General features: G+C 50.8%; 1 protein-coding gene and 1 long non-coding RNA gene across 3 annotated transcripts in view; one reads left to right on the forward strand and one right to left on the reverse strand.

Moving 5' to 3' along the window:
• LOC105535623 (WAS protein family homolog 2) overlaps window positions 1-10250 on the reverse strand; it is a 19193-nt gene extending 8943 nt beyond the window's left edge. Inside the window, exons 1-2 of one of the 2 annotated variants that reach the window (XM_011974766.1) lie at window positions 10015-10152; window positions 5033-5186 (exon numbers count right to left, since the gene is read on the reverse strand). In XM_011974766.1, the coding sequence (XP_011830156.1) occupies window positions 5033-5181 (149 nt within the window). In that variant the 5' untranslated portion in view covers window positions 5182-5186; window positions 10015-10152. Of the gene's footprint in view, window positions 1-5032; window positions 5187-9513 lie in introns of both variants that reach the window. The other variant, XM_011974765.1, reaches the window with a different exon arrangement.
• On the forward strand, window positions 9747-11261 carry LOC105535622. Its single transcript, XR_001005467.1, has 3 exons — window positions 9747-10233; window positions 10752-10854; window positions 11130-11261. It is a non-coding gene; the product is annotated as an uncharacterized LOC105535622 (long non-coding RNA).
• The last annotated feature ends 3029 nt before the right edge of the window (window positions 11262-14290 follow it).

Consider the following 14290-nt stretch of genomic DNA (forward strand, 5'->3'; position numbering starts at 1 on the left):
ACCCCTGCTTTCCTTCTCCCCACTCCACCCCTGCTTTCCTTCTCCCCTCCACCCCTGCTTTCCTTCTCCCCCCTCCACCCGTGACTGCTCAATAACTTGAGTGCATCTCGTTTGTCAAGCACAGTGCTGGGGCCACGGGAGCTTGCTCCTGCGGGAGCTTGGGAACCAGACGACACACATCCACATTCAAAGGGACTCAGGGCTCCTGGGGAAGTGAGAAATGAATATCAACAACCACCACATCCCACAGGCCTGGGTTTCACATCTGTTTAGCAGCAGTATGACCCTGGGGAAGTCACTAACTGGTCTTTGCCTCGGCTTCTTCCACTGAAAAACAGGAATGGTCCCTTCTACATCACGGGATTACTGTGAAAGTAAGAAGGAGCTGATCATGGCCCATCACCATCAGCACACCAGTCCCCCTAGAGGCTGCTGGGGAGGAAGAAGCAGGGAGCACCCACTCCTGACCCAGATTCACTGCTTCTCCTCCCCTGCCTCTGTCACGACCCCAGGGAAATGGACCCTGAACCTGGGCTCCTGCCTTCGCCTTTATCTTCTCCACTCTGGGATAATTAAGAATGACTTGGTAATTATGCAGCGATCTAGTGCAGTGTGTAACATTGGGGGCCACCAGGTGCCAATCAGTAGAGAGGATGGGGGAGAAGGAAGGATGGAGGAAGTGAGGACAAGGGGAAAGGGGAAAGGAGGAAGAGGAGAAGAAAGGAAGAGGTGGGGAAAAGGAAAAAGAAAGAGATGGAGGAAAGGACCAAGAGCTTTGCAGAGAAAATCACCCCTCCCAGGGGGAAGGTGCTGGGCAGTGGCACTGCCTCTTGGGGGAAGAGGTTGGGCAGGGGCTGATGGGCAATGGCAGATGACAGCATTCAAACTTCCACACATAGTCTGTTCCTTCCTCTTCCCCGTGCCATCCCAACTCCCTCCTGCCTTGTCTTCTATATCATGGGAAGCAGGTGACATATCTGGACCGCTATTTTGGGGGCCTGGCTTCTCCCAGGTGAAGAGGGGACAGATGGAGGGGCAGAAAGAGGGGGCAGGGAGGGTCTGGAGGACACAGCTGAAGAGCGCCTAGGAGGTGCTTGTCATCCCCTCCAGTCTCTGCACACTCCTGGCTGCAGAAGAGCAGGAGGAGAGAGCACAGCCTGGAATGCTAATTTGCCAGGAGCTCACCTGCCTGCGCCACCGGGCACTGACACCAGTGAGTCCAGAGGCCGGGCTGTGCTGGGGCCTGAGATGGGGGGTGGGGAGAGAGTCTATCCTCCGTCCCTGTCTCTTCTGTGCAGGAGGTTTCTAAGCAGGAGGAGCATGTTTAAGGGGAGAGATTCAAAGCTGGTCACATCCCCACCAAAAAAAGTCCATGAAAAATGAAAAGCTCACATGCTTGTCCAGTGCCACAGGAGGGGCAAGTGGAGCAGGACGTGTCAGTGCTCCCCACTCCATCGCCAGTCATCACTGACTCTCCCTTTCCTTCCTCCTCGTTCCCCATCTGTCACCATTTCCTGTCGTCGTTTCTTCTGAATGTCTCACCCTGCCCTCCCTGTTTGCAAGTCCCCTGTCTACAGCCTTATCCCTGTCACATCCTGACTACGACAACAGCTTCTGGGTGTCCCTGGCATCCACTCTCTCTCCCTTCTTGTCCCTTCCATGGCGGATGCCTGATGAACCTTCCCCAAACTCTTCTGTCCCATCCCTGCCCTGCTCTAAATCCAATCACAGCTCCCTAACACTCCTGAATCAAACCTGAAGTCCTGTCCTGAGCACTCTGTGGGCCCTAACTCACTCATCCCAACTCTTCACTCACTGCCTTGCCCCACACCCTGCCAGGGAGCCTCCCATGGCACCGTGGGGACACAAAGGAACCAAGGCAAAGCTCCCTCAGCACCATTCAAAGAGGCCTGGCCCACAGGCTCATGGGAAGTCAGCCTCTCATGCCCTGAGAGCTGAGTGCAAGGCAGCTGCAGCGCTGTCTGTGCTTCCCATGCAGAAGCACCCCCCTCCCAGCACTGTGCAGGCTGGCCTTCCCCGCAGACCACCATATACCACATTCCAAGTCACACTGAGGCTTCTCGCCAAGCCTGCGGCCCCTATTTCTAGACCCCACCAGGGCAACCTGCACACCCACCTCCCTACCCCCTGCCCCGTCCTCCAGGAGCCTGCCCTATGTGGAGTAGGCACGTGGTTTTCCTCTCCAGCAACTAGTTCTTTTTACTCAAGCAATGGCCCCATGGAATCCATCTCTCTCACAGGCTTAGTCCCAGAGCTTCAGGTGGGGCTGCCCACAGAGCTCCTCAGTCTGAGCCAAGTGGCGTGTCATAGTCCCCTGGCCCCAACAACGGATGCTGGGACAGACACGAGGACCAAGCCAGGAGGGATGGGTGAGTGTGCCTTCTGGAGGGAGTGGGGACACGGGAGAGCATTCTTTCCTGCTGGACTGACCCTGTGTCCTGTCACCTTTCCACCACGAGCGCACAGCCTGTCTGGGAATGCAGCCAGACCCAAAGCAGCAAACTGACATGGAAGGAAAGCAAAACCCGGCCCTGATAACATCATTTTAGCCTTTACTCCAAAGGCTGCTCTACTGATTGCTTACTTTTTGCTTAGCTTGGTTTGGGGAGTTCTGACAGGTGTGCCACCGATTCTTACTGATTTCTCTCCACTCTACACCCTGAGAAGCCCACGCGGTTCATGCTAGCAATGAACAATCAATCTCACCCTATGTGTTCCCACTCCAGCCTCTAGGACACAGTGTCAGCCACATAATTGGTGTCTCCTAAGGTCCAGCATGAGGTGGAGCACATAGTGGAGAGACAGATGCAGTGACCTGGAAGCCAGAAGTCAGGGAGCCAGGACTCAGACCCAAGGCTCCTGAGAGGCATCTGCCCCTCCCTGGGCTGTGCCAGCAGCTTGGAGAACCCGCACTCCGAACGCAGCACTCCACTACCCAGGAAATGCCCTCCTGCCCTCTCCTCATCCCACCCCCGGGCAGGGGACATACAACTGTCTACACGGTGCCAAACACCAGGACGAGAAAGGAAAGATGCAAAAATCCAGGGCTGCCCTCAGAGAAGGGCAACCATGCAGTCCCCGTCTTGGCGAGGAAACACAGTTTCCGAGGGATGGTTTTGGCCTCCATTCTAGTGCTGGACATGGGGTGGCCATGATCCGGAGCTGATGGCTCTTAAAGACCTGCATCCTCTTCCCTAGGCATCCCTTGGGCACATTTAGTACAACAATAAGCACAAAAGGTGCATCCGGCACTTTCTGTTACTACTGGTGGCAGGTTCATGAATGGTGACCAAAGGCAGTGTACGGGTCAAGATTATCAACAGGCAAGAGCCAGCATTTCCAGGTGCCAGGCACTGTTCCATTCCTTTGCATGTTTTCATTAATTTAATCTTTACAATAATTCTACCAGGAAGCTACCATTATTACCACAACTTCACAAAGGAGAACACTGAGGCTTAGAGGGGTTGAGTTGCCCAGTGTTACAGGGGAAGCAAACAGGGCAGCCGGATCTGAGCCAAGGCATCAGCTCCAAGGTAACCCCTCAGCCACTTCAGTGCATGGCCCCTGGTTACAGGGACATTCTTGACAAGCTTGGGGCAAGCCGGTGAGTCAGTGCGGGGGGACTTTCAGGAAGAGGTGGGTTCCCAGCTGGTGACAGAAGAGGAGGCTGCAAAGTGAAGGAGCAGGGGCTCCAGGTCTGGCGACAACCAGGGAAGGGGCAAAGCAGGGGTGACGTGGACCACGAGAGGGACCTGAGTCAGGCAGTCACATACTTCCCACTGGGGTCTACCATGTGAGGCACGGTGTGGGATCCTGGGAAGGAGACCAAGCCTCATTTCAGGCTGCTTATGGCCAAAGACAGGACCTGTGTATAAAACAAGCCCTGGGACCTTTGCCAAGAAAGAGCAAACACCATTCACTCACTCATGTTAGATAAACACTGAGTGAAGGCACTGGAGCCCAGCGACTGTGCCAGGGCAGCGCTGCCAATACAAGAAGCCGCACCGCTCCAGCTCCGCTCCCTCAATGGCCACTCCATGCTCCAGCCATGCTGGCTTCCTTTTAGGTCCTTCACCTCAAAGCTGTAGTTCATGTGCTTCTTTCTGGCATGTTCTTCCTGACCTGCCCACTCAACCCTCAGACTTTACCATAAATGTCATTTCCTCACATCCGCCTTCCCTGACCCAAGACCAAGCCAGGCCTCCCATGATGAGCCTTGCAGCACCCCATCTCCCCCTAACAGACGCGGTAATAACCCACAGAACCCAAGCCAGGCCTCCCATGATGAACCTCGCAGCACCCCATCTCCACCTAACAGATGTGGTAATAACCCACAGAACCCGGGGTCATGATCTACAGCTTTGAATCCTGGCTCTGTCACTTGGCCAGGTCTCTCAGCCTTTCTGTGCTTCAGTTTCCTCATCTATAAAACGGAGATGACAGCAGTGCCTGCTCATAAAGTGTGAGTTAAATGCACTCAAATCAATGGTGGTGCATGGTTTATGCTATATGAATATTAGTGACTACAAAATATTATCAATAGACCTTGTCACAATTATTATTAAAGAACTAATCATGCATTGGTTATTTAGGTCTTTCTCTCCTGCCAGAATGTGCGCTCCAGTTGGAGAGGTGTTGCCTTATCCATGGCTGGATATACAGAGATTCCCACAATGCCGTGCACACAAGCACTATTGGGTAAATATTTGCTGGCTGCAAGAAAAAGTGAAGGAATAGGCCCTCCAATGGGAGGAAGAGCATAAGCTGTGAGGGCAGAGCCACCACAGGAAACCAGGAGGCTAAGTGGGGTGGAAGGGAGTGAGCTCTCAGACTCCCAGAAGCAAAACCTTCCAAGTTGGGCTCTCACTTAGGCCCCTCCCACATAGGGAAGCCAGATGGGTTCCCCAGGACCAGGATTCCCCAAGGGGGCTGCTCCCAGAGGGTGCGTTGCTGGGATTGCCCAGGATGGGAATGGCCCTCTGATCAGGTGGGGGTGGATGGCAGCACCCACCTGCTGAAGATGTCTCCAGAGACCTTCTGCAGGTACTGCAGGGCATCCGCCATCTGCTGGACGGCCTCCTCTCGCCGCAGGTCGGGCTGGATGAGGGGCACGGCATAGGTCTGACCTGCCAGGGAGTGCTGCGTCCTCACAGGAGTCATGGTGCCTGTGGACGGCAGCCGGAGCATCAGAGCCACCCACGTCCACCCGCGCTCACCCACCACAGGGCGGCGTGGTGTTGAGACAACACAGCCCTCATCCCAGTCATGCACATAGCTTCAGCCTGCACAGATAGGGGAGGAGAGGACACAGCATTTGGTGGGAGGCCAGGAGCACATAGATGGGATTCTGCTGATGCCTGTTGAGTGAATGAGGGAGGGAAAGGGCAGGATCGGGGACTAGGGAATTTGTAGGGTCAATGGAGGAGTTCAGAGAAGGTGCAACATTTCTGACCCCCCACAAGGTGCTTGGTGCCTGCCAGGCACCCTTTCCATACATTGTCTCGGTTCAGCTCCCCACCTTGGATAAATAAGAAAGAAACCTTGGTTGCAGAGGAAAAAAGAGGCTAGAAACAGAGGAGTAGAAATGGGGTAGTGGGGGAGATTGCCTGAACAACTGTCAAATGGTACCCAGTTCTGGAAAAGCATAAAAAATGTGCACACACGGGTTCTTCCCACTTTAACCCCTGAGGAATTTGAGGGCTGCTCCTGAAACAGACTGGGCAGTGGCTAGTGCCTCTCTAGGTATAAGAGTGTCCAGCCCTCCTCACCTAGGCTAGAGCTTAGCTTTTAAAAGAGGAAAGAGGTGCATGTGGGGGTGGAGGACAGGAAGGAAAAACACTTCTGGAATTGCAAAGTGAGGGCAGAGTCTATTTATATTGGGTTTAATTAACTCCTCTCCCTGGTGCCACTAAAGCAGCAATCACACTGCAGACGGTACTGATTTGATTGGCAAGAGATGTGCCAGGCAGCATATTAAGGGACCAGGCCCCTATAAATAGGACTAATCACAGCCCCTCGCTGGAAAATGGTAAGGAAGACATTAATCAGGCCTGGCACTGTGCCCTAGACCTGCTCTCCTAGGCACTACAGTGGGGCCCTTGGTTGCGATACAAGTAGGTAGGGATGGATGAGTGTGGCATGAAGGGCCTAGGAGGTTTCATTTGGGTTTAAAATGCTGTGACCTTGAGTAAGCTGCAGTCTCTGAATCTGATCCCTTCCATTTGCCATTCTCCAGACTGAGAACTAGCACGGCTGAGACGTGGTTATTCCCAATAAAAATTCGTATATTTCACACAATGTACCACACCAGCATCTTCACCCAGCTGGAGCCTACTCCTTTGCTCCCCCTGCTGGCTGCCCTTCCTCCTGCCCTCCTCAGGCCAGCACTTTTCATGATCTGAGATGACCATCCTGCTCTTCAGCTTTTCTCCAGCAGTGAGTTCCTCCTTTGCATACAGGCCTTCCAGATCTGTACTCGCCTTGAAAACTCATCAGGGCCCAGGAGTGACTCCTCACCTCCCACTTATTTTTCCTCCAATCAAATATCTAAAGCATGGTCAGCTGATACCCAGCCAACTGAAAAGCCTAACCCTCTGAGACCACAACACCTCTATGAAGAATGTTCCTCCCTCCCCTTCTTTGTATTTATACTGATGCAAGTTTGCTGGCCGTCCTAACTTATTTCTGTGCCTCTGTTCTCCCACAGGTAAGATCAGAAAGGGAATAAAGATGCAAGATATTTCCTGTACACATCTTCAGATGAATTCCTTGTTAGTGTATGCGTGTTTGCTCACACACATGCATGAGAGAAGAGTACATACACAAACTCCTCAAAAGGAAGGCAGCAAGCCCATTCAAGAATAGGACCGAATACACCTGATGAGCAGTTTACCTTCTGTTTGCAAACATCTACTGATCATCTATTCGGTGCAGGCCATGATCACAACAAAGATAAATAACACACTACACTAGCCAGGGAGATAGTCTCAAAAACAACTAAACTCAAATTAAATTCACTCTACTTCAGCCATGAGTATAAAGCTAAGGAGTGACAAATCCCTTTTGGAGTCAGGGGAGTCAGGAAAACGCTCAAACGCTCTTGGCAGAATGTGTGCCTCTCGGTCAGGCGCGGTGGCTCACGCCTGTAACCTCAGCACTTTGGGAGGCTAAGGCAGGCAGATCACCTGAGGTTGGGAGTTCCAGACCAGTCTGAGCAACATGGTGAAACCCCGTCTCTACTAAAAATACAAAAGTAGCCGGGCGTGGTGGTGCATGCCTGTAATCCCAGCTACTCGGGAGGCTGAGGAAGGAGAATCACTTGAACTGGGGAGGTGGAGGTTGCAGTGAGCCGAGACCGCACCACTGCACTCCAGCCTAGGCAACAAGAGTGAACCAGGTCCAGGAAGAAGGTGCAAAGATAGCATTCCAGGTAAAAGAAACAGCTCGAACAAAAAGTGTGTAGGGGAACAGCAAGTGGTCTTGAGTGCTGAGGGTACAATCATCCTCGGGGAAGTACTAGAAGAAAGAATGATAAACAGAGGCCACTTTGTTAAAGACACTCAAAATTACAGCTAGGAGTTTGAACTTGTGGCAGGAATGAAATGCTTAGACCTGTGCTGTCCAACATGGTAGCCACCAGGCACGTGCAGCCACTGAGCACTTGAAATGTGGCTAGTCCAAATTGAGATGTGCCGTAAGTGTAAAACATGCACCAAATGTCAAAGACTAGAAAAAAAGAATGTAAAATCTCTTATTATTTTACATTGATTACATGCTAAAATAACCATACTTGGGATATACTGGATTTAAAAAAATATTACTCATTTCATCTGTTTCCTTTTACTTTTAGAAATCACATATGTGACTGAAATATTTTTCTTTTTCTGTCCTCTCACTCGTATCCTGTGATTCCAAAGAAATGAGTCTCTGCTCTTTTTGGGCAGGAGATATCCTAGAATGGACTCTGACCTGAGCATCAAAATTAATGATCGTAACGTTATCATTTTATGGCCCCTTCTTCCTGTATCTGGTAGCTTTTAAACGATGATCATGTAGATAACTTTTATTGTCCCTCATTCAGCAAACGGCATTTTCTTACGCTGCAGTATGACTGCTCATAATACCTACATATGTTAGAACCACTCTGACTCCTCAAGAATCTCATTTAACTCTTAATATCAGTGAATTTATCATCATCCCCAATTTCAGATAAGGAAATGGGGTTAAAAAGACCAAATAACACTTTTTTCAACACCAAAACACTAGCTTGAGATAAAGCCCAGACTTGGATCTGTTGTCTGAATTCCAAGCTTTTTGTTATTTATTGATATTTTGTTCTTATGCATTAATAATGCGAATCTTAGTTCGAAAACTTTGTTAGTACTACCAACTGTAAGTCACCTTACCTTGATACTTTGTCTTTATAAACCTAAATTAGATCTGTTTTTGATAGAGGGAAGAACAAGGGAATCTAACACTAACCAGCCCCTAGGGTGTGGTCAATACTTTCCTTACTTTAGTATACATCACCCCAACTGTTTGTCTTCACTACACAGTTGATTTTGTTGGGGCAAAAAGAAAAATTTTATCAAAAGTCGTCTTCTATCTGGGAGTTTAATAATGAGAAACCCTAGCTCCTCAGTTCCACAGTAGGTAATTGCAATTCATTCTAGGTCTGCGATATTTCCTGCCTATCCATCTTGTAACAAGTCTTCAATGCATTCCATGAATGCGTATTCTATAATAACGGTGTTTTTCTTGCATCTATGCCATGTTCATCAAGTTTTTTTCAAATTATTTTTAAGCGACAAAACTTGTACATGTGTATCGCACAGTATTTCCAGTGGACAGCACTGCTTTACAGAATGTAGTGTAAACTGCGCGCTCCCAGGAAAATGCAGACACCGCGCGCCTCTTTGGCACCACGGTTTATAATTTCCGAGTGCTCGGAGCCCTTCCTGCAGACCGTTCTCCCACACCCCGCTCCAGGGTCTCTCCCCGAGTTACAGGCCTCGCTGTAGGCCCCGGGAACCCAAAGCGGTGTCAGAGAAGTGGGGTCCCCTAGGAGGGCCCAGGCGCTCCGGGCGGGCGGCAGCTGCGGAAGAGCCGCGCGAGGCTTCCCAGAATCCGGCCTGGGCGGGAAGGCGCAGAAGTGGGGAGGCGGAACCGCGACCCCGCAGAGCCCGGGTCCCTGCGCCCCACAGGCCTCGGCTTCCCTGCTAGGGCCGGGCAAGGCCGGGTGCAGGGCGCGGCTCCAGGGACGAGGCTCCGGGGCAAGCCCCAGACGCCTCCCGGGCGGTCGGGGCCCAGCGGCGGCGTCCGCAGTGGAGCCGAGCACCGTGCCGCGGCCGCGGGACACAAGCTTGCCGCAGGCTTCTCGGCCAGGAAGGGTCCTGGGCCTCCCCACTGCCTCCCTCCAGCCCCTCCCAGTCCCCGACTTCGCCCCGCCATCCCCCACGACCCCACTTCCCGCCGCCCCCAACGCCTCCTCACCTACGCGCCACCCTCCCGGAAGCTCCCGCCGCCGCTTCCGCTTCGCCGGAGCCGCTGGGTCCTAGCCCCGCCGGCCGCAGCCCGCCCGCGCCCCCGGGTCCTAACGCCGCCGCTCACCCTGCGCTGCGCCCTCCCCAAGCGCGGCTCCCGGACCCCGTTGACCCGGAGAGCTGGCCGGGCGGGCCGAGTCGTGGGCCTGAGCACGGAGCTCACGCGCACTCCGAGCTCCCGACGTGCACACGGCTCCATCTGTTGTCTTACGAGCGCCAGGCCGCCCTTGCCCGTGCTTTCTGCTCTGCAGACCCTCTTCCTAGGCCTCCGTCCTTTGTCCCCTCGCTGCCTTCCCTTCAAGCTCAGGGTCAAGCTGTCCGCCAGCCTCGGCTCCTCCGGGCATCCCTCGGCCTGGGTGCGCCCCGGGGCAGGACCCCCAGCCCAGGCCCAGGGCCCGCCCCTGCCCTCCAGCCTACACCTTGACCTTCTTTCCTGCGTCTCTCAGCATACCTCACCTTGTCTTTACCTCTGTGGGCAGCTCCCTTGTGATCTGCTTGGTTCCCACCCCGCTTTAAGAATTAAATAGAGAAGCCAGACGCAGAAGTACAGATATCGTATGAGTCCACTTTTGTGAGGTGCCTAGAATAGTCAAAATTCATAGAGACAGAGCAGTGGTCGCCAAGAATGGGGAAGCAAGGCGGAGCCGGGCAGCTCAATGGTGTTCAATGGGTCGAGTTTCAGGCTGGGGTGATGGAAGAGTGGTGGAAATGAATGGTGGTGATGGCGGCACAACAGTGCGAATCTACTTAATCCCACCGAACTGCATGCTTAAAAATGGTTTAGACGGTGAATTTTAGGTTATGTATGTTCTACCAGTTTTTAAAAAGCTAGTGAAAGGCTGGTAAAAAGAAAGAAAAGAGGCTTTTTTAAAACAGTTAAGTATGTAAAAAGAGCATCAGTCCAAAGTCCAGCAGTCGTCCCTCCTGGAATCCGTTGGCTTGACTCCGGCATTTTTGGCCCTTGCCTTTTAGGGTGGCCAGATTAAAACAGGATGCCCAGTTAGTTTGAATTTTAGATAAACAACGAAGAATTTCTTAGCATAAATATGTCCCAAGCTTAGTTTGGGACATACTTATGCTAAAAAGTATTATTGGTGGTTTATCTGAGATTCAAAATTAAGCATTTTATATTTTATTTGCTATGTCTGGCCACCCTCCTCTCTTCCTAATACTCTCTCCCTCTCCCAGTTTTGTCCGCCTTCCCTGCCCCCTCTTCTGGGGCAGTTGGATCGAGCTGTAACAGAACATGCCACTGTCTCACTGGCTGCAGCGTGTGGTCCCCTCACCAGAGGTAAGGAAGAGATGGATCTCCACTCCTGTTGTAGACAGAATGTTTATGTCTTCCCTCAAATTCTTATGTTGAAACCCTAACCCGTAATGTGACGGTATGTGGAGATGGCCCTGTGGTAGGTAATTACCGTTAGATGAGGTCGTGGGGTAGGGCCCTCATTATAGATCTGGTAAGAAAAGAGAGCATTGTCTCTCTGTCTCACTCTCTCCCTCTCGCTCTCTCTCCGATTTATCTCTCTCTCTCTCTCTTTCTCTCCTCTGTCTTTTTCCACCAAGTGAGGATGCAAAGAGAAGGTGGCTGTCTGCAAACCAGGAAGAGAGCCCTCACCAGGAACCCGTCCAACTGCCACCTTGAACTTGGACTTCCAAGCCTCCAGAACTGTGAGGGATAAATGTATGATTTTAAAGTCAACAGTGTGTGGTATTTTGTTTTGACTAATGCAACCTGAAAACATTTTCCCGTCACTCCACCTGAGCAATATCTGAGTGGCTTAAGGTACTCAGGACACAACAAAGGAGAAATGTCCCATGCACAAGGTGCACCCATGCCCGGGTAAAGCAGCCTGGCACAGAGGGAAGCACACAGGCTCAGGGCTCTGCCATTCATTCTTTGTGTGACCCTGGGCAAGCCATGAATGGAGCTTCAGTCGCCCCATTTGTAATGGGATTTAATTGTGCTTGCCCTGCCTCCTTTTGAGGGCTGCAGAGAAAGGATGTCAAAGTATTCTGTAATCTGGCTGGGCATGGTGGCTCATGCCTGTAATCCCAGCACTTTGGTAGGCTGACGCAGGAGGATTGCTTGAGCCCTGGAGTTTGAGATCAGCCTGGGCAATATTGTAAGATTCCATCTCTACAAAAATAAAATAGCCAGGCATGGTGTCACGCACTTGTAGTCCCAGCTACATGGGAGGCTGAGGTGGGAGGAGCACTTGAGCTTGGGAGGTCAAGGCTGCAGTGAGCTATGATTGTGCCACTGTGCTCCAGGCTGGGCGACACAGAGAGACCCTGTCTCCGAAAAAACAAAAAAAAAAGTACTTTGTAATCTGTAAGGTTTATTTCAACACACACAAAAAAGTGTATATGCTCCATGATGCCTGTGAATATACACACACCACATCATATACCAAGCCTGGCTGTGTCTTCTCACCAATGCGCTGCTAGGTACCACCCCCAGTTCCAGAACCACACCAGCCAGTTCACCCTCCAGATGGTTCACCCTCAACTTCATAAAAGTTCTTTACCTAATCTACTGACAGACTCATCCCAGACCTAATTTTAAAGATTTCCTAGGAACTGAATTGCAAAGACTTTTACCCTCAGCCCCTCGAGCTGCATTGGGAATCCTTTACCTCAGCCTGGACAAAGAGCTGCAGGTCATTCTCATGTGTGGACATGGAAGCCCTGCCTGCCTTTGCTGGTCAGCTGGGCTGAGTGGGCCTAGGGAATTAAGGCTGCAGGGTTGGTCCGAGGCAGTCTTGCTGAGGCTTGCCAGCATCCGCCAGCTTCCTGGATTTCCCAGGATCCATGAGCATGGACTTTAGGAATTCCTGGTGGAGGAGTGAAGAAAATGCGGCAGGGTGTCCTGAGCCCTGATCTACAGGAAGAAAACTGGAAATAAGACGGACGACTTAGTTTAAGATGTTCCCTACTCAGCCTCTAGCTTTTGTACTACAGTTCTGGGAACACACTCCCCTCTCCTGAAAACCACTTGCCTCTCCAGCATTAAATTTCACCAAGATGTCTTGCTTGTGGGAAAGGCTTCCAAGGATGCCTGGAGAGAGGAGGATGGAAATGTCCCGCTCTCTAAACAGACAGATGCAGCCAGACAGAAAATAGTTTATCTTGCTGAGGTTTCTAACATACTTGAAAGAGGCCTGGGTCTAGAAATCTACCCAGAGGGCTCTCTGTTGTGCAGGCAAAGATAAGAACCTTCCCTGTGGGGGTTCCAGAGCCAGTTTTAATAAACGCCCATGGGTGACTGTTCAGAGTGAGTTCACACCATCCTGACCTGCCCTGAGTTAGACCTTGCAGGGTCTTTCTCCTCTACAAAGCCTCTGCAGCCCAGGAACCTCCCTTTATCTGAAATGAACAGCATTTGAAGCTTCACCAGACAGACCAGACAGCTTCGCCCTCGTGCTGTGCTCTTTGGGTTGTTCTCTGAGAGGCAGTAGAGCCTTAGGTTACTAGGAGGGGAAGGGCTTTGGGACTAGACTGTGCCTGCTGGAGTCCTCATTCTGCTGCATGGCCATGTGATCTCAGGCATGTTACCTGTGCCTCAGTTTTCACTCTCTCAATATATGGTAACTGAATCTGTCTTTGTAGTGAGGATTCAGTGAGTTAACATATTTGAAGTGCTTAAAAACGATGCCTGTGTCCACAGATTAATGAATGAATACACAAATTGTGGTGTGGGCATACAGTGGAGTATTAGTCATGAAAAGGAACGCAGAGCTGATCCGTGGCACCATACGGCTGAATCTCAAAAGCATTAGGTTAAGTGGAAGAAGCCAGACACAGGTCACCTGTTATGCAATTCCATTTATAGGAAATATACAGAATATGTAAATCAGTGGAGAAAAAAAGCCAATTGGTGATTTCCAGGGGCTAAGGTGAGGGGAAAATGGGAAGTGGCTGCTTCATGGGTACAAGGTTTCGTTTTGAGGTGATGAAAATGTTTTGGAACTACACAGAGATACTGTTTGCACAGCATTGTGAATTTACTGAATGCCACTGACTGTTCACTTTAAAATGGTCAAATTTATGTGAATTTCACCTCAATTAAAAAAAGAAAAAAAGGACCAGACGTGGTTGCTCACACCTATAATCCCAACACTTTGGTAAAAGGTGAACAATTTTTTTTTTCTTTTCTTTTTCTTTTTTTTATACTTTAAGTTCTAGGGTACGTGTGCACAATGTGCGGGTTGGATACATAGGTATGCATGTGCCATGTTGGTTTGCTGCACCCGTCAACTCATCATTTACATTAGGTATTTCTCCTAATGCTATCCCTCCCCCAGCCCCCCACCCCCCCGACAGGCCCCGGTGTGTGATGTTCCCTACCCTGTGTCCAAGTGATCTCACTGTTCAGTTCCCACCTATGAGTGAGAACAGGCGGTGTTTTGTTTTCTGTCCTTGTAATAGTTTGCTCAGAATGGTGGTTTCCAGCTTTATCCATGTCTCCACAAAGGACATGAACTCATCCTTTTTTATGGCTGCATAGTATTCCATGGTGTATATGTGCCATATTTTCTTAATCCAGTCTATCATTGATGGACACGTGAGTTGGTTCCAAGTCTTCACTATTGTGAATAGTACCACAATAAACATACATGTGCATGTGTCTTTATAGTAGCATGATTTATAATCCTTTGGGTATATACCCAGTAATAGGATGGCTGGATCAAATGGTATTTCTAGTTCTAGATCCTTGAGGAATC

The sequence above is a fragment of the Mandrillus leucophaeus genome, unplaced genomic scaffold (genome assembly GCF_000951045.1).
Source record: "Mandrillus leucophaeus isolate KB7577 unplaced genomic scaffold, Mleu.le_1.0 Scaffold1487, whole genome shotgun sequence".
Classification (NCBI taxonomy): domain Eukaryota; kingdom Metazoa; phylum Chordata; class Mammalia; order Primates; family Cercopithecidae; genus Mandrillus; species Mandrillus leucophaeus.